The 25,264-nt window shown below is 35.9% G+C and overlaps 1 protein-coding gene across 1 annotated transcript in view; it reads left to right on the forward strand.

The window, feature by feature from the left end:
* TNKS2 (tankyrase 2) overlaps window positions 1–25,264 on the forward strand; it is a 68,686-nt gene that overhangs the window by 23,866 nt on the left and 19,556 nt on the right. The window contains exons 7-19 of the mRNA XM_038578184.1: window positions 790–856; window positions 3,735–3,921; window positions 5,155–5,276; window positions 7,828–7,919; window positions 8,002–8,080; window positions 10,717–10,888; window positions 13,384–13,463; window positions 16,568–16,713; window positions 17,484–17,649; window positions 18,608–18,827; window positions 21,252–21,361; window positions 22,245–22,433; window positions 24,426–24,678. Coding sequence (XP_038434112.1) covers window positions 790–856; window positions 3,735–3,921; window positions 5,155–5,276; window positions 7,828–7,919; window positions 8,002–8,080; window positions 10,717–10,888; window positions 13,384–13,463; window positions 16,568–16,713; window positions 17,484–17,649; window positions 18,608–18,827; window positions 21,252–21,361; window positions 22,245–22,433; window positions 24,426–24,678 — 1,883 coding nt within the window. The remainder of the gene's footprint in view (window positions 1–789; window positions 857–3,734; window positions 3,922–5,154; window positions 5,277–7,827; window positions 7,920–8,001; window positions 8,081–10,716; window positions 10,889–13,383; window positions 13,464–16,567; window positions 16,714–17,483; window positions 17,650–18,607; window positions 18,828–21,251; window positions 21,362–22,244; window positions 22,434–24,425; window positions 24,679–25,264) is intronic.

Raw genomic sequence — 25,264 nt, forward strand, 5'->3', positions numbered from 1 at the left:
TTTGAGCTCTGAGTTTGGAAAAGATTGTAGAAGTAAGCCAGAAGGGAGGGAAATCTGTTCTTACACCAAGGGAATAGTATGACCAGAGGCATGGAGGGAACTGCATGTAGTTGAGCATACACCATTAATGAAAGGGTAGGCTCCAGAGAGTCAGACCATTGCATGCCAGGCTAAACAGTTGGTACCAGCTTTCAAAAGCAAGGAAGAGCCAATGAAGGACATTAAACAAAGGAGTCACTACATCAGGGGCACGTGGGTGGCTCAGTCAGTTAAGCATCTGACTCTTGATTTCAGCTCAGGTCACAGTCTCAGAGTCATGGGATCAGGCCCTGCACCGAGCTCCACACTGGGCGTGGAACCTGGTTAAGATTCTTTCTCTGCCCCCTGCCATGTCTCTACGTCTCTCTCTCCCCCTCTAAGAAAAAAAAAAAAAAAAGAGTAGCTACATGAGATTTCCTTAGAAAAATCTGGTTACAGTTTGGAGGAAAAATTGAAATAGGGGCTGTTTGGGTAGTACGGGAAGAAATAATAAAGGTAGTGGTGGTAACCATGGAGAAGAAAAAGGTGAATTTGGAAGAGACTTGGGAATTAGAATTGTTAGAGCTTAGTGTTCAGATGTTACATTCTGTGTATTTAAATGTTAAATTCTGTGCATTTCTATTAGAAGATCACAAAAGCAGTTAACTATTTAAATCTAAGTGTAAACTTAAGTTAATTAAAATTAAGTCAACTAAGTCTAGGGAATCTGTAATAACACAGGCTTCTTTTCACCCCCCTCTCATATTGTAGTGATCTGGTGCCCTTACACAATGCCTGTTCTTACGGTCATTATGAAGTAACTGAACTTCTGGTCAAGGTTAGTTATCTTATGTTTTTCTTAGACTTGTATAAAATCACTTCAAGTACATCATATACCTGTTTACTATGTGTTTTTAGTGCTTGGTGGATATAGAAGGAATATGTATAATCATTATAAGAAGTAGATGATTGATAGGTCAACATTTGACTGCTTGGAGATTTTTGAGATACCTTAAGATTTTAAATATAAAATAGCACTGTCATCTTGGAATAGCATCTTAAGTAATTCTGTAATTTGTGGCTAATGGTGAAGTTTCAGAATCCTTGAAAATATCAGAAAGCAATTTTTAGTGATTCATATATTACTAAAACCACCGGTTACATTTGCAGGATTTTCCCAGTTATACTTTGGATTGCAGCAGGCTCATTTGGAAAGCTGCACATCTTCCAACATGCCAGGAGGCTCTTGTTTAACGAGCAGCTTCCCAGAACTGAAATGTATTCTGCTCCCTGTTGGATGAAAATAGAAGATACTCTCTTTCGGAGTGGGTGAATACAAGGATGTTACCCACACCTATTTCCTTTTGCCCCCCAGTCTCTACACGTATATTTGACCACATTCTTTAGGATTCTCTTAACTGCACCATTCTCCCCCTTTTAATAGTTTTCTCATTCTAGCAGCAGCCATCATGGGAAGGATATGTATTTTCAATGCCTTCATGCTTTCTTTTCTGTATGTGCTACAAGATATTTTCCCACAAAAACAACTTTAATGATCATAGATACTCTGAGTAGCTCTTAAGCCTTTTTAAATGTATAAGGTGGCTGCAACATTATACGTTTGTAGCAGTAATGCTTTTCTTATTGTAAGACTGAATCTTGACTTCAACAGGACATCTGGAATATTATTGTGGATAAAAGTGAAACAGATAGATAGCATTGAGACCTACAGACAACTGAATGGTGTTTTCCTAAGACCTCATGCTCAGTAAATAAGAATGATGGGCTGACTAGAGGTCACATGTATAAAGGAGGTGAGCTGATGTGATGGTGCAGTTACCAGAGCAGACAGACTCAGGAGAGTCTGGATTAGGCAAGTAGATAGAGACAGGGAATACAGGCAGAAGGTGTAAGCAATACTGAGTCAATTGGCACTAGCAGAAGCTGGCATTTAACAGCAAACATTCATTTACTGCATTTCATGACCTGGGCACTGTAGAAATTGTGATGTGATTGCTTAAGAAGCCAAACAATTTTCTGCCAATAGTTGCGAAGTATAGTGTCAAAAGCAAATGGAACAATAGATGCAATGCATTTTTCTTAGACCACACTGAGTCTCTGTTGTTGTTCTAGGTTCTTAAGAATTTCTTTAATGAACTTTTTAAACTGAAGTATGTTGAGCCAAGAGCCACTAGGGTAAAAAGAAGTCTAGAAACCATCTGATAAGAAAGATGAGTGAAGGAGCTGAAGGTGTTTAAACCCAAAAAGAAAAACATAACCATTGTTTTCAAATATTGCAAAGAATATTGATCTCTTTTGCTCCAAAGAAGACCAGTAGATCAAAGTTTAAAATACACATTTAATTTAATATAGAAGAAAACTTAATAAGACGAGTTGTCTAGTAATTATGAAAAGTCATGTTAGTTGAGAATTAGTTTCCCATCATTGGAACTACTGAGTGAGTAGTTCATTTGCCTTCTGCAGGAATGCTGTGGGAAGGAATTGTGAGAGATGAGAGATTGAGCTAGAATGATTTCTGTGAGCAACCCAACTCTAATACTTGGAAATGACTGAAATTAAAAAGATTAACAGTATCAAGTATTAACAACAATGGGAGAACACTGATGGCAGTACAAAAATAATACAGCCACTTTAGAAGACTATTTGGCAGTTTCTAATAAAAGTAAACCTGTATCTACCATATCATCCAGCAATTCCATTCCTAGAGACATAGCATGTGTCCATAAAGAGACTTTTAGATGAATGTTCATAATAGCTTATTTAAAATAGCCAAAACTAGAAATAGTCTAAATGCCCATCAGCAGGGTGATGGATAAGTAAATTATGGTATATCCATACAATGGAATGCTACTCAGCAATAGAAATTATTGATACAACATGAATGACTCTCAGAAACATTGTGTGTGAAGGAAGGTAGACACAAAAGGTACATACTGTATTCTATTTTTATGAAGTTTAAGCACATATAAATCTAACATATAGTGCTAACAGTCAGAATGAGAGCATGAGTGGGATCCCTGGGTGGCTCAGCGGTTTAGCGCCTGCCTTTGGCCTGGGCGTGATCCTGGAGTCCCGGGATCGAGTCCCATATCAGGTTCCCGGCATGGAGCCTGCTTCTCCCTCCTCCTGTGTCTCTGCCTCTCTCTCTCTCTCTCTATGTCTATCATAAATAAATAAATAAATAAATAAATAAATAAATAAATAAATAAATCTTAATTCATGCCCCCATTCTTTTTTTTTTTATCTATAAAAGGAGCATGGGGGAGCATTCTTAGGTAATGAAAGTGTCCTGTATTTTGAATTGGGTGGTGGTATCATGGAGATACATGTATTCGTCAAAACTCCTCAAACTATTCACTTAAAAACTCTGTTTTACCATATATAAATTATACCTCAAAAAAAGGAAAAAAGTAGAAATTGGAAAAGATGCAAGTAATCTAAAGCTTCATTCTTAACTGTTTTCAACAATAAGAGAGTTAAGTAAGGCCCTTGAGCATCAGCCTAGCAACCAGCTACTGGTTTTCCAGGAGTAAAAAAAAAATGTATTTCTGAAATAATAGGTTTAAAAAGTGAACTTTAAGAATATAACCCGTTTAAGCTTGCATGATGTTAAATTACACAGTACTACTGCTTCCTAAATTCTCTTAAAACTTGAACACTAAATGTATGCTTTACCTTCCCCCTCAATCCCTCAGCATGGTGCCTGTGTAAATGCAATGGACTTGTGGCAATTCACTCCCCTTCATGAAGCAGCTTCAAAGAACAGAGTTGAAGTGTGTTCTCTTCTCCTGAGTTACGGTGCAGATCCAACACTGCTAAATTGTCATAATAAAAGTGCTATAGACTTGGCTCCCACACCGCAGTTAAAAGAAAGATTAGCATGTGAGTATAAAATGATGAATGTTCAACTAGGATATTAAGATACCAACAAACTAAAAATTTGTTCTTATTTGTTTTTAAAAGTTTTTAAATTAATAGAAAGTTTTCCTTATCTGTGGGTATCTTTTGTTCATACTGGCATATCTAGTCATCTGGAGGTTTCTACTCATTCTGCTTTTAAGAGCTATGAAAAATATATATGTATTTCATTTTTCAAGTCAATGAAATGAGATAGTATGCTTTTGAAAAGAATGAATTTGGATTTTGTTCCTATCTTTTGTGTTTCTTATTAGTCCGCCAAGAAGTTAAACTGTTATTTGTAGGATTGCTGTCTAATAAACATGGTCCCCAATCTTTTCTTTTTTTTTATGACTTTATTTACTTATTTATGAGAGACACAGAGAGGAAGGCAGAGACATAGGTGGAGGAGGAAGCAGACTCCCTGCGAGGAGCCTGATACAGAACTTGATCCCAGGACCCCAGGTCAGGACCTGAGCATAAGGCAGATGCTCAGCCACTGAGCCACCCAGGCATCCGTGGTCCCCAGATCTTAACTATCTAATATTCTTCAGAATCTGGTAGTTCTATGGTTTTCTGTCTGTAACTGAAGTAAATGTAGTGAGAAACAGCTGCCTAATTCAGATAGGGTATTGTTTTACATAAATAGGAAACTTGTATTAAATTTGTATTATTCTGGAACAATAAAGGATAATGGGTGGTTTCACAGATCTGATGAATAAAAGAGGAACGCTAAGAAAATACTCTTGCATTTGTTCATCAGTAAATGGCTCTTGGAAATACTCAAGTTTTTTAATCACCAGTTCTCTGATGTGTGAGCAAAATCATCTGCTACCACGATGATGTTAGTGTATGGACATAATCACTCTTTGTTTTATTTCTTTACTGAGATAAGTTCTCTGCTTTGGAAAATTCTTAGAACTCTCTGGTCTGGTAATATATTGCAGTACTCCAGATTCCTGTAGACCCTGAGCTGGCCATGTGCTAAATCTGTGTATACATTTAGGGATGAATTAATATCATATCTGTGGGAAACTGGTATAGCACTGTCTCCCTTTTGGGGGGTTGTATTTGGAGAGTATCTTTAGAACTTCTATCTGACTATTTTGGTAGATAATTTTGAAAATAATTTCAAGAAAAATACTAAGTGTCTACTAGGTAGGTCTCATCAGTTTGATAATTCTCATGCAGATTTACATGCTTTTTTTCTTCCTCTAGATGAGTTTAAAGGCCACTCATTGCTGCAGGCTGCACGGGAAGCTGATGTAACACGAATCAAAAAACATCTCTCTTTGGAAATGGTGAATTTTAAGCATCCTCAGACACATGAAACAGCATTGGTAATGTTTCAGATTAAAGTTTTTAAGATGCAATAACCAAAAACATGTTGAACTAATCATAATGTGCTACTTCTTTTGATGATACAGAATAACATAATGTCCTACTTCTAGTATTAGAATTGGTTTTAAAAATCTGTTTTGTTTTTTAATTCTTGGACATATATAAAGAAAAAATTTCAAACAGTACGGAAAAATAGACAACCTCACACCCCCCAAAAGGCAATGCTATTACTCATTTGAGTATCCTTCCAGGAAAAAACTTTATAAATATACTGACATATGTTATATGTAGCTTTTTCATTATTGTAATAGTATATATCACTTATTTATCTTGTTATAAAAATTAAACAATGCTTGTAATAAAAATTATAAATGCTTGTGGTTGAAAAATTTGAACCTGCTGAAAGTAATGAAAAAGAAAATAATTCTGCCATCTATAAGAAAACCACTTGGTTTTCCTTCTAGTATTATAATTTTTTTCAAAATTAGGTCTGAGGTCTGTATATATTCCCTGTATACTATGTGAATAAAGTGTCTGTGAATAGAGGCTACTTATCTCATAGAGGTAATAAAACGTCTGTGGAACTGTAACAAGGTAGATGAAAATAGGGCAGTGTGTGGAAAGGCAGAAAAGAGTATGAGTAGGGATAAAGGGATAGAAAATGGGAAAGCAGAGACTACCTTAGAAATAGCAATTTTTTCTTAAAGATTTTTATTTATGTGAGAGAGAGGAAAGCACGTGAGCATGGGGAGGGGCAGAGGGAAAAGGAGAAGCAGGCTCCCCACTGAGCAGGGAGCCCAAGGCAGAGCTGACCTGTTGATCCCCAGGACCCCGGGATCATGACCTGAGCCAAAGGTAGGTGCTTAACCAAGTGAGCCACCCAGGTGCCCCAAAGACCAATTTAAAAGGAACAAAATCAGTCCTGCTGTATGAATTCCACAGTGTGCTTTGAGTGAGGGAATAGGACCCTGTGTAAACAAATGTGTTTCAGGGCAAATTTAACACATAGTCTTACTTACCTAATATTTTGTAGATAATTAATTTTCTTGGTTATTGGTTAATTTTCTTCCTTATGCCATAATGTAAACTATGTGAAGTTTATATAGAATCCTATCTATAAAAATATATTAGGCTTTTTTGCTACTTAAGTTGTAAAAAATATCCAAGTAAAAAAAGAGCAAAGCTGCAGACTAATAAATACTATTGCAAATTCAAAATCTTAACATTAGCAGGATGATGCAGGGAAATTTAGAAAGACAGGAAATTTTTTTGGTCTGAAAAGCTACATATTATTTCCCCCTAAATATTCTGCTGTTAAAACAATTTATTTTTGTTATTAACCTTAAAACATACTAAGAGTTAAGTATCAGTGGATAGTTGTGGTGCAGGGGCAGTGACTTCCAGGTTTTCAGAGATTATAGGCTCTGCCCCAAATGGGGCAGAGGAGTAGGAGTGCAGTTTTGAAATGGATGTGCTCAAGAATTCTTGAAAATAAACTATTTCTATTCTGTGTGCTATCTTGGTAGATGTCCTGGATGATTACTCACAACATACCACAGTAGCTATGTTTACCGGTTAGAAATGGTTTTATTGAGGGCAAAGGAATGATTTTGATGGCAGCAGCCACAACAAAGAACGAATCTGAAGCAAAGTCATGAAGATCAGATAAGCTTTATAATTAACAAGTTAAAATAAGAACAAATTTCATACGTACTGTGTATTTAGATGTATAGAACACAAGTTAGCAATTATCCAGAACTTTGATTCCATGGATTCTCAAGCTTCAATTTAACTTAATATTTTTACATTGATCTAGTCATGTCATGCATCCAGACATTTATTAAGCACCTATAGTAAATGAATATCATCCTTGAAATTAGGGATACAAAGATTTGGGACAGGACCGTGAGATGCATACTAGGTTTATAACCAGCAAATCCCTACCTTCTGTTTCTTTTCTCTTTGATAAATCATGGATATAGATGCTACAGCCTTTAACTTAGAGTGTATCATCTTCCATTGATTTTTGACAAGTAATCCAACCTCCTTATTCTGTTTGACCAACTGGTTGAGAAAGAAGTAAATACTAATCTTGTCAGCTTATTTGATCTGTGCTGTTAGCAGGCAGCATCCAGACCTGTTGAATGTCTCTTATTACTTCATGTAAGGGAACTCCAATCTTTGGGGTGTTTTATTAATTAGACTTTTAAAAATAACATAGATACCATGCTGTGTGGGAATAGCTTTGAAAGGAGTATTGGTGACATTAAATTTTCATTCCATCAGTAGTGGCTTTTTCAAAGATGTAGGGCAACTATAAAACTTGATCAGACTATTTAGTAACATATCATCTGATAAATAGGATTTGTGGGCTCTGCCAGAATTTGGTAATTATTGTTCATTCTATCCAACTCTGAGTAGCAAAGTTAGGTCAAAAATAAAACAAAGAAGTTAAATAACTTCTTAGTTGTTCTTGATTGGAAACACAAATGTTAAGTAAAAATCAGTTATGTATAGTCCTTGATTAATGCTGCAATTTAAATTATCTAGCATTGTGCTGCTGCATCTCCATACCCCAAAAGAAAGCAAATATGTGAGCTGCTGCTAAGAAAAGGAGCAAACATCAATGAAAAGACTAAAGAGTAAGTTTACTTTTAGTAATTAAAAATTAATGATTTTTTTTTTAAAATACATTCATTGTCTGGCTGACTTTTTCTTTTTAAGATTCTTGACTCCTCTACACGTGGCATCTGAGAAAGCTCATAATGACGTTGTCGAAGTAGTGGTGAAACATGAAGCAAAGGTATACTTCCTTTGTGGTAAATCTTTAGTAATCAAATGAGTTATTTTCTGTTTAGCAGATGAAACTCCTGGCTCCCTAAACTCTTTACTCTCTCATAAGTATTAATTTTTCCTCTTAATCTGTATTTTAAAATAGTCTAGCAAATACTTTTCTGTATCTGATTTTTTGCTAAAAAGCCTAAGGATTTATTCAAAAATACATACTCCCTATATATCCTTCCTTCTCCATTCCTTTTACCCACACTCCACTGGTCAAATTATCCTTAAGGTTTTTTCTAGCAGAATACTCTTCAGAATATCCTCAGCTAGAGACATAACTGATTATGACCAGTCATCTTCAGTCTTCTCTCAATCGTATCTTCTGTTCCTTGGCTACCATAAGAACCCTTGTTTACCCCAGCACAGTCTTTCTTTTACACTCTGTTATTTCTTTGACTAAGTCAAAGGACTTGGAACAGAAGGAAATAAATTACTTAAATAATTTGACTGAAAACAGTTACCCATGTTGGGAAGTCCGTGTTCTTTAGTTGGCATTTGTGTACAAAGCATTTTATTCTTGGAATAATTATATTTTCATCAGGCTAGAAATCATCATTTCCTACACAGGAACTTTTAAGAATACTATTCAGTAAAAGATACACATGACAGCCCAGATTGGAAGAGATGACAGTCACCTAATTCAACGGTTTTCACAGTTTTTAGTTATGGATCCTTGCCTCTTCCAAACAACATCTTTCATAGAAATTCATTATGTAACAATGGAGCTGCTCTAAATGAAGAGTAAAGAAAGGAATAGAGACCCTTAGCCCTTGGGTGACCCCCAGGCTCTTCCCTAAATGTGCTTTGCAGAAGAGTTTTCTGATTTGTTCTTCCTTGGGTTCCCACTCAAGGAACCACTTTGAATCCTTTCTGCAGCTTCTTGTTTGTGTTTCCTCTCAGTGTCCTAACTTCTCTTTGATTTGGGGGAATTCTTGATAATGTATAATCTCATCTTTCCTATTGTAAATTACTGAATAAAATAAAGTTTATTCTGCTTACTGCTTGGCATATCTTGTCTCTCTGTTCTATAACTTTTCATTGACTGCTTTTTTTATACATGTGCTACATTACTAAAATATCTGCATGCATATTAAATTTGAGTTGTAAAACTCAGTGAAATAGTCCTGACTCGTCAAACCAACCATCCAGGTTTGTCCAGGATCTGAGGGATTTCCAGAAACACAGAATTGTCAATACTAAAACTAGGGAAGTCCCAGGCAAATCACGACAAGTTTGTCACCCTGATCTTAACATAAGTGGTATCCAAATGAAGTTTTCATGTGAATGTATTTCACATTTCAGTGAGTTTTGGTATGCGAATAAATAGGTTAATTGTCCTGAGCATTTTAAATCAGTTTTCAAGTTCTATTAGCATAGAGACTAGCTGTTTATAATCCAGTATTGGATTCATTGAGAAAGTCTTACTGTATTCCTGTTCAGATATTCTCCAATCCCATGAATATGAATTGTGCTGTGTCTCAGGTCACACTAGTGGCAACAGCATTGATTACTGAGAAACTTAATTTCTCACTTATGTTTTAAAAAATTATTTCTGTGGTGGGAAGGGTGCAGGCGGAAAGGAGATGGGGGAATTAACATTTTTCTATATTGTCTGATTACATACCAGTCAATTTCTCCCTTTACCCATAAACGTATATATACGTATTACACATTTCAAAGTAATTTTCAAATTGCTATACACTTCTCCTTAAATATTTCCATGTAGGCATCATCTAGAGGTCAGTTTTTATTTACAGGTTTTTTGGGGGTATAAAACTTACATGCAATGAATTATGCAAATCTTGAATGTACATTTGCTGAATTTTGACTAATGTATACACCTGTGTAACCAAAACCCTTCCAAGTATAGAACATTATTTCATGGCAGAGGCAGGACCCCCATCCAGGGCGATCTCCACCCCTAGATGCAACAACAATTTTATTTCTTTCCTATGGAGATTAGATTTGCCTGTTCTAGGCTTTCATGCCTGTGGAATCATACAATGCATACTCTTGTGTAAGGCTTTCTCCTTCATATATTTTGGAGATTCATCCATGTACCAATTATTTGTTACTTTTTATTACTTAGAAGTACTTTCTGTTGTGTGAACATACCATAATGTATTTATCTATACAGATTATATTTTACATGATAAAAAAGGTAGAAGATTGAGCCAGTAGGAATAAATGATGTAATGTTATTTAGTCTCTGGCTTTGTTACTGTTGTCTATCTTGGGGTTAGTCTCCACATTTCTGGACCTCAAAGATTCATAAAAATATGTGGATTAAACTTTTTTAGGCAATGTCTACCTCTAAATGCAGTAAAGACACTAATACTTTAATGCCAAATACAGCTGTTATTCAACATTTCCTACTTTTAACCCAAAAAAGGGTCTTTTCTGATAACAGCCTTCATAAACTGGTGAAATCCCAATTATTCTCTCATAAAGCATATTATCCAGCATTTTGTTTTGACACTAGATAATAGGCTTCAAGAGAGAATAATTGGGATTTTTAAATTAGTAGCAAATGTTAAATACAGGATGCCTTTAAATTTTATGTTACAGGCTAATTTTAGCTTTTTCTGCATTGTTAAGGTTAATGCTCTGGATAATCTCGGTCAGACTTCTCTGCACAGAGCTGCACATTGTGGTCATCTGCAGACCTGCCGCCTACTCCTGAGCTATGGGTGTGATCCTAACATCATATCCCTTCAGGGCTTTACTGCCTTACAGATGGGAAATGAAAACGTGCAGCAACTTCTTCAAGGTATTAAATGCTCTCATGAAATCAACTTTTTAAAATGAGGCTTTAAATTTTCTCACAGAGGGGTGCGTAGCTGGCTCAGCCAGTAAAGCATGCAACTCTTGATCTCAGGGTCATGAATCTGAGACCCACTTTGGTTTTAGAGATTACCTAAATAAAACGTTAAAAATAAATTTTTTTGTATATTACATAGAAGTTGGTAGTAAAAAGAAAATGTAGAATATTTGGCCGTTATTTCTTAACTCGTTATACTGGTATTCCAAATATCATTAAATCTTAATTGTGATTTTGTTCCAATAGCATTTTCTGCCTGATGTCTCCAAGTAAATAACTGGCTCTTAAGTTTTTACCTAGAGAGTGTTTAGGAGTAAGATAGAATAGTTGCTTGGGACGTCTGGGTGGCTCAGCGGTTGAGCATCTGCCTTTGGCTCAGGGCATGGTCCCTGAATGAGTCCCACTTCGGACTCCCTGCGGGAGGGCCTGCTTCTCCCTCTGCCTATGTCTCTGCCTTCTCTGTGTCATGAATAAATAAATAAAATCTTAAAAAAAATAAAAAGATATAATAGTTCCTATTTTTTTTAAAGACAGGAAAACATAAAAAGATCGATGTCTCTCAGTTGAGCATCCATGATGATAAATGATACTCTAAAGACTGGCCCTGCCTCTTTACTCTTTTTTTAGGTCCTTTATATGTAACACATATAGAATTTGTAAACGGTAACCAACTATTTCACTTATTAAAACATTTAACTATTGAATATGTGCGTATTCATTATGTTTTTAAATATTTAAATCAAATATCTATACATTTTGTGTAGGTTTTACATTTTACCCTAGAAACTTGGCCCAGTAAATTTTAAAATGACTCTGATGTCTCAAAGTTCAAATGAGAAGAAATACAACAAATCAAGTCTCTTGTATCTTTTTTTTTTTTTTTTAAGATTTTATTTATTCATGAGAGACAGAGAGAGAGAGAGAGAGGCAGAGACACAGGCAGAGGAAAAAGCAAGCTCCATGCAGGGAGCCCAATGTGGGACTCAGTCCCGGGACTCCAGGATCACACCCTGAGCTGAAGGCAGAAGCTCAACCACTGAGCCACCCAGGCATCCCCTCTTGTATCTTTAATACCTTTGATGTTCCTTATGTCTGTGATCTGGAAACCACCTTTTGAGAAAAACACTGAATAGATGAAGGCAGGCTGATAAAACCTTCTGGAAATGGCTAAAACTGAAGTAACTACAAGACTCTTTCAGGATTCCCTTTAGTTCCTCATATACTGCATATTTGTTTCAGTGTCAGTTTGGGGGTTTAACACCAGTCCTAATCAGTTGCCTGGTGATGGACATTTACAGTCTTAATAGTTTTGTGCTCAGTGCTGTGTCTTACCTTTATAAAGTAGATTGTCAAAGTAGAATTTCCAGGTCAAAAGATAACATGTAATTGTTAAGTCATCTTCTAGAAAGGTGGTTAAGTACTATTTTATACTCCTGCTAACAGCATATGATGAGACCTGTTTGTCAGCACTAGGTATTATGATTCCTAACCTTTTGGTTGGGTGAGTGTGTGTATGAACTTCAGAAGTAATAGATGATTTTTTTTAATGCAATATACAGAAATATTGTCAGTGTAGCTACCCCATTTCCTCCTTGCCCACTAATGGATGAAAAAGAAAAACCCAGGATCTCACTTTAATTTGCATTTTTTAATATATATGTTGTAATATTTTTTCCACTTTTTATTTGCCTTATAACTTTGTTTAATGTTAATGTTACTGCCTGACATATTTTTCCAAATTAATATTGGTTCTGCCCTCAATGTCCTACTGTAAGATGTTTTACTCCAAGTATAAAAATACTCACTTATATTTTCTTTTTAGTATTTTTAAGGTATGATTTTTTTAGCCCTAAATCTTTAACCCATTAGAGATTATTTTGTTCTAAGATACAAAAGTATGTGTTTTCTTCCTTTCCTGTGATAATTTAAATGATCTATAAAATAGAATTTCAGACTGGAAAATTACTTTAGTTATCTTCTAGTCCATCTTTTTTCTCTTTAGAACTGAAAAAAAAAAATCTGAGGTCCCTTGCCCTCCACTTTAGATAACTAGTTAAGGGCAGAACCATGGTTAGGTCTCTGACCTTTATTTTCCTAATCTAAAGCCTTTCCACTATCCTGTGGCCTTGGTTGTAGAACATGCCATCTTTCATCTATTTTGTATACCATTATATTGTTTAAATCATATTTATTCACATTTATATACATTTTGCCTATTTATATGAATATGTGTGTGTGTATAAAATGTTCCCTCCACCTCAAATTTTTTTTTGTCTCACAAAAATTTTTAACAAAGTCCTTCTGGTTTTCTTTACTACCATGGAGATTTACTCTATAATCTACCAAACTATAAAAGAACTTTACTTTGAGGTAAGATGCCTCTCTTAAAGCTTGGTCCTGCCTTCTCAATAGGAGTTAATCACTCTTTCCTTCTCTCTTTTTAGAGGGTATCCCATTAGGTAATTCAGAGGCAGACAGACAGTTGCTGGAAGCTGCAAAGGCTGGCGATGTAGAAACTGTAAAAGTAAGATACGATCTTATGCTTCCCTTAACTTTGGGTTTTTATTTTCCGTGTTTAATGAATCTGTACTGTTGTAATGAAGAACCTACTTATATTTTGTGCCTTGTTTTAAAAGGTAAATAATGATCATCTAGTTCTTTGCAAGTAAGAATCGTTCGGTGAAAGAAACTTTTTAGTTTCACATGCATCTCAGTAAATACCTCACAATCACAAATTTAAGTAAAGTGCATGTTTATGGAAATTTTGTTTAAAGAACCTGTTCATTTGTCCCTTTGAAAGAATAAGATATCAAACTATTGCCTATTGTTTGCATATGACACATAACAACAGGAAGGGGAAACAGAACTAAACAGTGTGCCACTTTGTCAATGTCATTCTTCTGGTTTCATTTCTTTACCCTCTACCACTGTGATGCCACTTTTCAGAGCCACTGTTACCTAATAATCTTCAGTTCATTTAGCCAACTTCATTTCTTATATGGCCCATCTCCTGTGGTTGGCCTCCATAGAATAACCCTTCCTCAGATTTTGCTTTACTTTTTGCCATAGAGTCATATGTAATGTCTTAATGCCTATACCAGATAGTTCTTTTACAAAACTCCAGTTGTATATCCCAGTAAATAACTCAGAAGCCTAACACTTTGAAAGAACAAGACTACTTTTCATCTAATATAGATTAAAATTAATTCAGCATGTTTTATGAATGAAATAATTCTTCAGTAATGCAATGGGTTTGGGAGTTTTTCCCCACTTTAGAAAGAAAAAAAAATTGACGATAATATTATTTTTATTCCCAAAGCTAGCAGGGAGAAAAAAGCTTTGTTATATTCCCCCACCCCTCCCATTCTTGCCCCTAGACTTTTCAAAAACAATGCTGGTCCTCTTTGAGGGAACGATGACATGTAGTAAGTTTTATAAAAATATAAATTTATTGATATTGTGTTGGAAGTAGCTACATGAAGCAGTTTCATTGTGTTTCTATTTGGTGTCTCAATCCTGAACATACCCACCACACAAAGTCAATTTTAGATTTTCTGCGAACAAAATATGTTGGTCTCATCTGAACTTGAGCTCTGTGGAAACTTACTCATTGTCATTTTAAATAAGGAGATTTCTGGAAATTGATTTAAAAATCCATCTGGGGGATCCCTGGGTGGCTCAGCAGTTTGGCACCTGCCTTTGGCCCAGGGCGCGATCCTGGAGTCCCGGGATTGAGTCCCGCGTCGGGCTCCAAGCGTGGAGCCTGCTTCTCCCTCTGCCTGTGTCTCTGTGCCTCTCTCTCTCTCTATCATGAATTAAAAAAAAAAAAAATCCATCTGTACACAGGGGGCTTGGTGTGAATTATTGGGACAATAACATCTGTGTGTTACCCAATAAATATTTAATTATGTGATCATCAGACTAGATACTTCTTACTAAGCATTAGAAAACTTGTCTCTGGGCAGCCCAGGTGGCTCAGCAGTTTGGCGCCGCCTTCAGCCCAGGGCCTGATCCTGGAAACCCGGGATCGAGTCCCAAGTCAAGCTCCCTGGGTGGGGCCTGCTTCTCCCTCTGCCTGTGTCTCTGTCTCTGTGTGTGTGTGTCTCTCTCTCTCTCTCTCTCTGTCTCTCATGAATAAATAAATAAATATTTTTTAAAAAACTTGTCTCAGAGTACACAAAACTAAACAGAAAGAGAATAAAGTAGCTGGTGAAAACTACCCAATGTAGCAGCACCTGGCATGTGTATTAAAAATAACTCATTGGGATCCCTGGGTGGCGCAGCGGTTTAGCGCCTGCCTTTGGCCCAGGGCGCGATCCTGGAGACCCGGGATCGAATCCCACATCAGGCTCCCGGTGCATGGAGCCTGCCTCTCCCTCTGCCTATGTCTCTGCCTCTCTCCCTTTCTCTCTCTGTGACTATCATAAAAAAAAAAAACTCATTCCTAGAGTCCAGCTTTAAAGCCATGAAATATGTCTCAAATGGGACCCTGAAATACTGTCTCAAGTGAAACAGCCATTTGTTTGGGGAGCATTAAAAAGCTTTATCAGTCCTGTAATTAAACCCCTAGAGGCTAAACCCAGAGATACCTCCTTCCTTTGATTTGTTAGGCTTAGATTATCCCTAAGAGATAGGATAGAATACTAAAAAGTAAGAGTTTTTACTAGAATTCATAGTCTTTTAACTTTTTTTGAGCACCATAATTTATTTGTGTTGCTTTTCTTCCCCCAAACATTTGTACTTTTCATACAAGCATGAATAAAAGTGTTATTCTTAAAGCTTTTCTCAGCTAGACTTCCTCATCTAAACCAAACAATACAAAAAAGTATTTGACTATTTTCCTAATTTTCCCAAGGATCGTAAATGTAGTCCCTTAACTAGAAGCATCACCTAGAAATTCTTAGAAATGCAAGTTCTCCCAAAAAAAAAAAAAAAAAAAAAGGAAATGCAAGTTCTCAGGCCCCACCACTGCATTAGAAAATCTGGAGGTAGGACCCAGGGCACATGAAAATTTGAGAACCACTGGTCTAGGGCAGAACTTCTTAAACTTTGATATGCTTATAGATCATCTGTGTCTTGTTAAAATACAGATTCTGACTCAGGTGTGGTGGTCTGAGATTTCTGCGTTTTTAACAAACCCCAGGTGATGCCGGTGCTCCTGTGATTCTAGTGTACCTCCACAAAATGGAAGTTAGGATTGCTGATAATTGGTACTTTAGATTACCTTTATGTAAATAGTAATGATAATGATAAAATTTATCCACAAGCTTTAGCAAAAGATGATACAGGCATAGATGAGAGGACCAGAGGGATTCCCAATAAATGACAAGGTGAAATAAAAATAGTTTCTGAGAATACTGATTTAATGAGATAAGAAATTAAATCAAACATTTGAAATTTCTCCTAAATGAATTTCTACTAAAGAAATCAGAATATGGGCAGCCCTGGTGGCTTAGCGGTTTAGCGCCACCTTCAGCCCAGGGTGTGATCCTGGAGACCCAGGATTGAGTCCCACATCAGGCTCCCAGCATGGAGCCTGCTTCTCTCTGTATCTCTAATAAATAAAAAATATTTTTTAAAAAAATCAGAATATGTAGCATCATGTGTATACTGTGTTCCATCCTGCAGAAACTGTGTACTGTTCAGAGTGTCAACTGCAGAGACATTGAAGGGCGTCAGTCTACGCCACTCCATTTTGCAGCTGGCTATAATAGGGTATCTGTGGTGGAGTATCTGCTGCAACATGGAGCTGACGTGCATGCTAAAGATAAAGGGCAAGTATCAACAATTGTCACGGCCTCTTTTATCTGACTTTTTTAGGAAAATCTGAAAGAAAATTTTAAAATATTTTTATGATGGTTTTAGCTCTTTGAATTTCAGAGATGTCTGTTACCCTACACTGGCTTAAATGTAGCTTCTTAATTTCAGTTAATATTTCATGATGGTTAGCATTTATATAAAGACTTATCTGCATAATGTTTTATAATCTTACAGTGACTAAGGAGATTGATTTTTTAATATAAATTTTTCAATTTGTATTGAGGATATTTGAATTCTTCCAGTTTATCTTAAAATTCTTTTTCTTTAAAAATATACAATTTTGGGGGTGCCTAGGTGGCTTAGTTGCTTAAGCATCTGACTCTTGGTTTCAGCTCGGGTCATGATCTTGGGGTCATGGGATCAAGCCCTGCATGGAGTCTACTTGAGATTGTCTCCCTCCCCTTTGCCCCACTCTTGTGTGCAATAAATAAATAAATAAACAAACAAATAAATAAATAACTTTAAAATACACACACACAGACACAATTCTCAATTCTGGATAAAGTCTATAGGTGTTTGTTATATTCTCTACAATTTAAAATACTTTTAAAATTTCCTCCCTATACCCTCTAAAAATAATTCCATTTCTGCTTTTGATAAATTTAGGTTCTACAAAATATAAGCAGTGTAGTCCCCTGTGCAGTTCAAGAAATTTATCAGCTGTATGCAATTATGTAAATTAAACATCTTTGCATTGCATTGCTTATGTAGTTTTTCATTTCAGAGGCCTTGTACCTTTGCACAATGCTTGTTCTTATGGACATTATGAAGTTGCAGAACTTCTTGTTAAGCATGGAGCAGTAGTTAATGTGGCTGATTTATGGAAATTTACACCTTTACATGAAGCTGCAGCAAAAGGAAAATATGAAATTTGCAAACTCCTGCTCCAGGTATATTTAAGTACTTATTGTGGACCTGTACATAGATGTTTACATTTCTAATAACTTTCAATAGAAACTTAAGCTAGTAAAGGAGTATGAAGTGAAGCTAATTCTCTTAGATTTCAGAATAAATGTCATGAATATTATATCTTAATCTGTGAGAATGTTTACCACACATAGATTTATTATTGTGTTGTCAGTTATCATCAAGTAACAGTCTCTAATTATTATCCTAATTTTTCCTATATAGTTCTTTAACCTCATGGATTATGGATTATCTAATTTATAAGCCAGATTTATTTGGCACTAGCAAAATTGTGATAGTTCTGGTATAATACAGGTACTAGTGTAGATATTTTACAGTAAAAACAAAAATTAGGGCACTTGACTGGCTTTGTCAATAGAAGATGTGACTCTTGATCTCAGGATTGTAAATTCAAGCCCCATATTAGGTATAGTGCTTACTTAATAAGAAATACGTTAAATATATATTTTATTTCAGTGTTGGTGAAAACTACAAATAACATACATGAGAGTAAATCATTTGTGAAATACTGCCTTATTTTGGATATAGTTTAAAATTTTTACTAAATTACATTATAGGGACTCCTGGCTGGCTCAGTTGGTAGAGATGCAACTCTTTTTTTTTTTTTTTTTTTTTAGATGCAACTCTTGATCACAGGGTCCTAAGTTCAAGTTCCATGCTGGGTTGTGGAGCCTACTTAAAAAAAATAGCAATAATAATAATAATTAATTACAATTATAAAAGGCCAATAATATTTAACTGCCTCTGTATTCTTTTTATTATAATTTTCTGTGTACTAAATTAAACATAACAACCATGTTAACCTTTAAGGTAGAGTGTTTCTGTATAAAATAGGATTTTTGCTATAGTTTCATGGACTATTTTCTCATTTAGACTAAGGGTGAACTTAAGCCAGTTCCTCTTTGTTTTTCACATGCCCAGCATGGTGCAGACCCTACAAAGAAAAACAGGGATGGAAATACTCCTTTGGATCTTGTTAAAGATGGAGATACAGATATCCAAGATCTACTTAGGGGAGATGCAGCTTTGTTAGACGCTGCCAAGAAGGGTTGTTTAGCCAGAGTAAAGAAGCTGTCTTCTCCTGATAATGTAAATTGTCGTGATACCCAAGGCCGACATTCAACCCCTTTACATTTAGCAGGTAAGTGAATGAAGTTTAAGTTCTATTCCAATCACCATAGTTTTAAATCCTCTTTGGTGAGTGAGTTTTGGCTACAGAAACTTGAAAAACCAGTCTGTTTGAGCCAGCCTTCTTCATGGGAAGCTAAAGCTTTCCATTCTGATGATAGCCGTTAAGCACATGCAGAAAAAAAATCTTAAGATTTTCAAGAGTTACTAAACCTCTTGCCAAAGTTTTTACATTAATTCATTAGGCCTGCCATAACAAAGTACCAGAGACTGTGAGTGACTGAAACTACAGAAATTTTCTTTTCTCACAGTTCTGGAGATAAGGCATTGGCAGCATTGGTTCCTCCTGATGCCTCTCTCCTCAGCCTATAGATGGCCACCTTTTCACTGTTCCTCACATGGCCTTTTCTCTGCACTTGCCTGGTGTCTCTCACTGTATGTCCTAATCTCCTTTTATAAAAAGGACATCAGATTGGATTAAGGCCTTCCCTAGCTGCCTCATTTTAACTTAACTATCTCTTTAAAGACCTTATCTCCAAATATAGTCACATTCTAAGGTACTGACAAAGCTTCAATACATTTTTTTAAGTTTCAGTTGTGAAATTGACACAGTGCACCTTTGTTTCTAGTACAGGTGTACAACATTTCATTTCAGCTTCTTTAGCTGCATTGAAAATGCATTAAAATCACTGAGCTTTCAGCTGATACTTCAGTGGTGTTACATTGTAGGCATAATTTGACATATATAAGATTTATCTAAGTACATATAATTTAAAAAAGAAAAAATAGAGAAAAAAAGTAATGGAAATGTTTCTGCCACTTTGTGTAATATGGGAGATAGAAGTGTCTACCCTTGTTTTCTCTCTCATTTTATTTGTCTCATAGTGTGAATAATTGTGTTCCTAGTATTTAAAAGATAATTTTGGTTATATGTGATTTTTCCCTTTAAATTTGCACCCCCTGTAAGTTGAGACCCCACTGTCCATGGAAAAGAATTACTCTATATGTCTTTTAGAGCCTCTTGGAAGTGATAACCACAAATGCCAACATGGTGAGAAAAGGCTTTTATACTTCCACTGGCAGTCAGGAGTTTCTTGTTCATGCAAGACAGAATGTGATCTGTGTATATTTGAATTATGCTGTGTATAGTTATTTATATAAGCTTTTCTATATCTTTAAGGTAGCTTACCTAGAACATTTGATAATTACTATTTAAACCCATGCTGTTGGGCACCTGGGTGGCTCACTTGGTTTTAGTGTCTGCCTTCAACCTAGGTCATGGTCTCAGGGTCCTGGGATCGAGCTCACATTGGACTCACTGGTCAGTGTGGAGCCTGCTTCTCCCTCTCCCTCTGTTCCTCCCCTCCTTCCTTTCCCCCTCCCCCCTCCATGCACACTCTCGCTCTTGCTCTCTCCCTCTCTCAAATAAATAAAAATCTTTTAAAAAATAAAAATAAACCCATGTTATCTTTGTAAGTGATAAATAGCTTTTATATACAAAACATTTCTACCTGCTTGTGCAGTATTAAACCTTGAGACCTGGAAGGAGTTTTGGATTCATTGTAACACTTAGCTTATGGTAGTTCTTTGGTTTTGTTTTTCCCTCTTTGATCTTATTTAAATTTTTTGGCTTTAAATCCTTCAGTGAAAGAATAAAAAACTACAAGAAAAATAAATGTGAAAATATTTTTTAACTGTTTTAAAGTTTCAAATGATAGCTGATTTATGTTGGCAAAGTTAAGTTCCAGATTTGCTCTCAATCTATGATTATGTGTCAAATAAAACATATTTTACCATATGACTGTTACTAAGATAGCTGACCTTTCCCAAGATGACAACTAAGAGATTATGGCATACTAATAAAATACTAAGTTTTACTTCATGACTTTAGCTGATTTTAGCTGATTTCTAGATTTTGCTGCTAGACTTTCAGAGATGTATATGCCTAAGATCTCTGTCTACAAAAAGCGTGTCTTTGCAGCCTTCTTGGAAAATGGGGTCCTGAGACACATGCTGATGTGCTGTCTCCTACTCTGCCAGCCACTTTTGTTCCTAACTTGACTTTTATATGTTTGAATGCCTTCTACTTGTGGCCCTTGAGACCATGTACCTGAGTTCAGGAAGTTGCATTTAACAATCATAAGGGCAAAGACTTCGGTAGAAGATTTTAAAAGGAAAGATACAGCAAATCAGTCTACAACTTTTGAGAGTTTCTGGAATAAATGAGTATCATCACTGAAACCTTCCACCTTGAGACCAGTAGGCAATTTTTTCCATAAAATAAAATCTTAATAGTCCAGTGGGGGATATCAGATTTCTATAAAATCTCTTTATTTTTTTAAAGAATGTCTGTGTTTCTTATACAGGTATATACAGATACATAGATGTAACTATTTTTATATTAAGTAGAAGTAATTTTACTTCTTTTCTAAATTAGCTGGTTATAATAATTTAGAAGTTGCAGAATATTTGTTACAACATGGAGCTGATGTGAATGCCCAAGACAAAGGAGGACTTATTCCTTTACATAATGCAGCATCTTATGGGGTAAGTTCTTTCCTATTACCTTTAAAATCTCTGAAATTTTCAAAGTGGAAATCAGTATTGCAATTCAAAGGGCATTTAGGGGGCAGCCCAGGTGGCTCAGCGGTTTAGCACTGCCTTCAGCCCAGGGCGTGATCCTGGAGACCTGGAATCGAGTCCCACGTCGGGCTCCCTGTATGGAGCCTGCTTGTCCCTCTGCCTGTGTCTCTGCCTCTCTTTCTCTGTGTCTCTCATGAATGAATAAATAAAATCTTAAAAGGGGGGGGGGCATTTAGCTTGACTTTTTCATTTTTTAGAGGAGTAAATATGAGGACTAAAGAGATTAAGTAATGTCCAGGTCTCAATTCTGATTTTGTTGTAAGCTAGCTGTGTGACATGCAGCACATTTGTCATTCGTTGTATTACCTTCTTTACCATCTCTTATCTTCAGTAAGATAGTTTTGTTTATTTGTTGATGCCAGGAAGGATACCCACTAGGACTCCTAGGAGTCTGTAGAGTTTCAGATGCGTTGTTCCTGAGTTTATAATGACCCTAAAATGTTATAATCAATATTGGCCAGCTTCAGTCGTATAATTGGAATAACTGAGAAAGGTTGCTGATTTATAAATCGATGTTTAGCAGTTATAAAACTTGAATAAATGAGAAGTTATTTAAGTTGTATTCATTTATTTGGTTCCCATCCGGTATAGAATTCTTAAATTCTCAAGTTACTAAAACATCTGTAATTTTTAATCAGCTACCCATAAATTATGTTTGGGAGCAACACAGTTTTTCATTTCCAGAACAGGTTTGAAAATATGGAAAAATAGGTATATAGTAAGTTTCTTCTTGGGAACTAAAATGTGGTAATATTTCAGACTGTAACAGGAATATTTTCTTTTACAGCATGTAGATGTAGCAGCTTTACTAATAAAGTATAATGCATGTGTCAATGCCACGGACAAGTGGGCTTTTACACCTTTGCATGAAGCAGCCCAAAAGGGACGAACACAGCTTTGTGCTTTATTGCTGGCCCATGGAGCTGACCCTACTCTTAAAAATCAGGAAGGACAAACGCCTTTAGATTTAGTTTCAGTAAGTGATGGACTCTTTGAAAAATCTCATTGCTTTCTGACTTTTTAAAGTTCACTTGGTAGATATAAAATGTCTTCATGGTAAATGTGGCAAAATCTATTTTAGCCCAGTCTAAATGTAGGACATCTTTGGCGTTAAAATATAATATGTAAATAATAAGATTATCAATCAGTTATTGTATCCGGGGTGCTTTTAGAAATAGGAAAAAGAAGTGTATGGTATTGCTGCTTATGTTATTAGTTGGGAAACAAAACAGGCGCAGGCCCTCAGTGAAAGCTATTATGGTGTGTACTATGCAGAGTCATAGAGGACATATGATGAACCTTCCCAGTCAGGGACATTGCTCTCAAAGTGCAGCCATAAAACCAGCTTATAGTAGGGATTCCCTTCCCTCCCAGACTGCCTCTTCCCAAAGTTCCTGTTCCTCACTTATCTCACCGAAAGTATTTGTGAAACAAGCTTGTTCCTCCAGTTTTCTATGAAGTTTGTTTGGTTTTGGTTTTTTCCTTCTCCCAAGGGAACTCATGTAGGCATCTCCATTGTAGCCTCTGCCTTGGCCACTGTGACATAGGTGTCTCTCTTGCCTTTACGACTGTGAAATTGACCAGGGCATTGGAGGAAAAGGGAGAAGAAATTCTTGTTCAGATGGGAAGGGAAGTGTCTTTTACATACTGCTTTCTCCTGAGAGAGATTCCACTGTTACAGATTACACTGAGAAGCTGATTTAGTTCAGCTGCATTGGGGGTTAAATAGATTTTTCTCAGCAGGCTGACAACCCAACAGTATTTGCAGTATTTCTTCAGGGAAAAGTCTTTCTAGTTCCAAAATACTTTGGAAGTATACTTTTCTAATTCATTCCACCCATTTGTTCATCCACCAGACATAATTGACATGAAACAAAGGGCTCTAGAGAACAGGTGTGGACTTTAGGGTCAAACAGACCTGCCTTAGAATTCCAGCTCTGCCACTTAGAGTTGCACACTCTTTCACCTTGCCTAGTCATCTACAAATGGGGGCAAAATATGTCTGGTTAAGGGCCACCTGGCTGACTGTCAGAAAAGCATGCTACTCTTGATCTTGGGCTTGTGAGTTAGGGCTCCACACTGGGTGTAGAGATTACTTAAAAATGAAATCTTTAAGATACATACATGTGTGTATGTATATGTCTAGTTAATATGAAATTTAAATGAGGTAATGTACTTGAAGTCCCAGGTATGATAGCAAATACATAAAAAGCACCCAACAGATCGTGCTATTATTTTAAAATGTTACCTACAAGCTGTGAGTGCTGTGGAAGTCCTCAGACTCTGGTAGGAAAAAGGTAAGGATTAGAAGAGACTGTATCCATGACTAGTCATGAAAACAAGTACTGATTTACTTCTTGCTATTAATTAGTTAGGGTCTTAATTGAGCATTGTGAAAAAAATAGTATATATCAGTAATTAAACAAATTAATATACTAGTAAATTTGGGGATTTTTTTTTCCATGCTAGCTGATTTTATTAAAATGATGATCTCACTCCCCCCATTCAATTTTAAGGAGCAAATATATCACTGAATATTTTCCAAGAAATATAAACAAGTCATTGTTTACTGAAGTTCCATGTAGATTGAATTACTTCTTCCAGAATAATTGCATTAGTGTTAAAATTTTCTTACCTTTTAAAATTGATATTACTATAGCTCATTTCAGTGTTTTTCAGAATATCATAGTATCAAAGTTAGGTTTTTTTATGCTTTGCTACATTTAACAGGGTTTTTTTTTTTTAATTTTCTGTGTCTTTGAACAGATTTTCTGAATTATTTTAGATTTGGTAACAGTTTGACTGGATATCACTTGTTTTACTTTTGAAATAATCATTTTTATATAATATGCAACTCTAGTGCAAATCTGCTGAGTTTTTGTCATATTTTTAAATGCGTTCTGTTGGGTATAGGAGAATTTTAAAACTTGGCTTATCACAGATTTAATTTCTCTCTGACCCACACCAGGCAGATGATGTTAGCGCTCTCTTGACAGCAGCCATGCCCCCTTCTGCTCTGCCTTCATGTTATAAACCTCAAGTGCTCAATGGCGTGAGAAGCCCAGGAGCTACCGGCGATGCTCTGTCTTCAGGTCCATCCAGCCCATCAAGTCTTTCTGCAGCCAGCAGTCTTGACAACTTATCTGGGAGTTTTTCTGAACTGTCTTCAGTAGTTAGTTCAAGTGGAACAGAGGGTGCCTCTAGTTTGGAGAAAAAGGAGGGTGAGACATTCTGCAAAAATAACTTTGTCTTGTAATATAGCCACAGATTTGTCATTTAGAATTATAACAAGTCATTTTTTAACCTTAAATACAACTGTTAGTACCAGTTTAATTAGCATAGCCTTTAAGTTTTAATTTTTTTTTTTTTTTTTTTTTTTTTAGCCTTTAAGTTTTAGTCTTTTGTTGTTTTCTTTATGTTATTAGTCCCTAATGAAACTTTCTCCTTCCAAGTTGAGGCTTGATGAGTCTTACGCTGCTAACCTACTCTTTAGACGTAAATATGCTTTTTGAAGGGTTTAAAAGTCTTGTGGTTGAGTAGTTATGCTTTATTTATCTCTTCTGGTGTATTTTTACAGTTATGAAATACCTTTACTCCATGTCAGAATATCCAATTATGAAGATAGGGGTTTTTTTTAAGGAAAGAAAAAGATACACATACTTACAGTCTCTATAAAACTGTTCTCTCTACCTCATACCTGTCCAAATTCATCTCACCTTAAGTGGCATTGTGGAACTTGTTTACATAAACTTTTTCGTGAAGTCACTTACATTCTCAAAGATAAGGAACTTTTTTTTTTTTTTTTTT

This window comes from Canis lupus, chromosome 28 (assembly GCF_011100685.1).
Source record: "Canis lupus familiaris isolate Mischka breed German Shepherd chromosome 28, alternate assembly UU_Cfam_GSD_1.0, whole genome shotgun sequence".
Classification (NCBI taxonomy): Eukaryota; Metazoa; Chordata; class Mammalia; order Carnivora; family Canidae; genus Canis; species Canis lupus.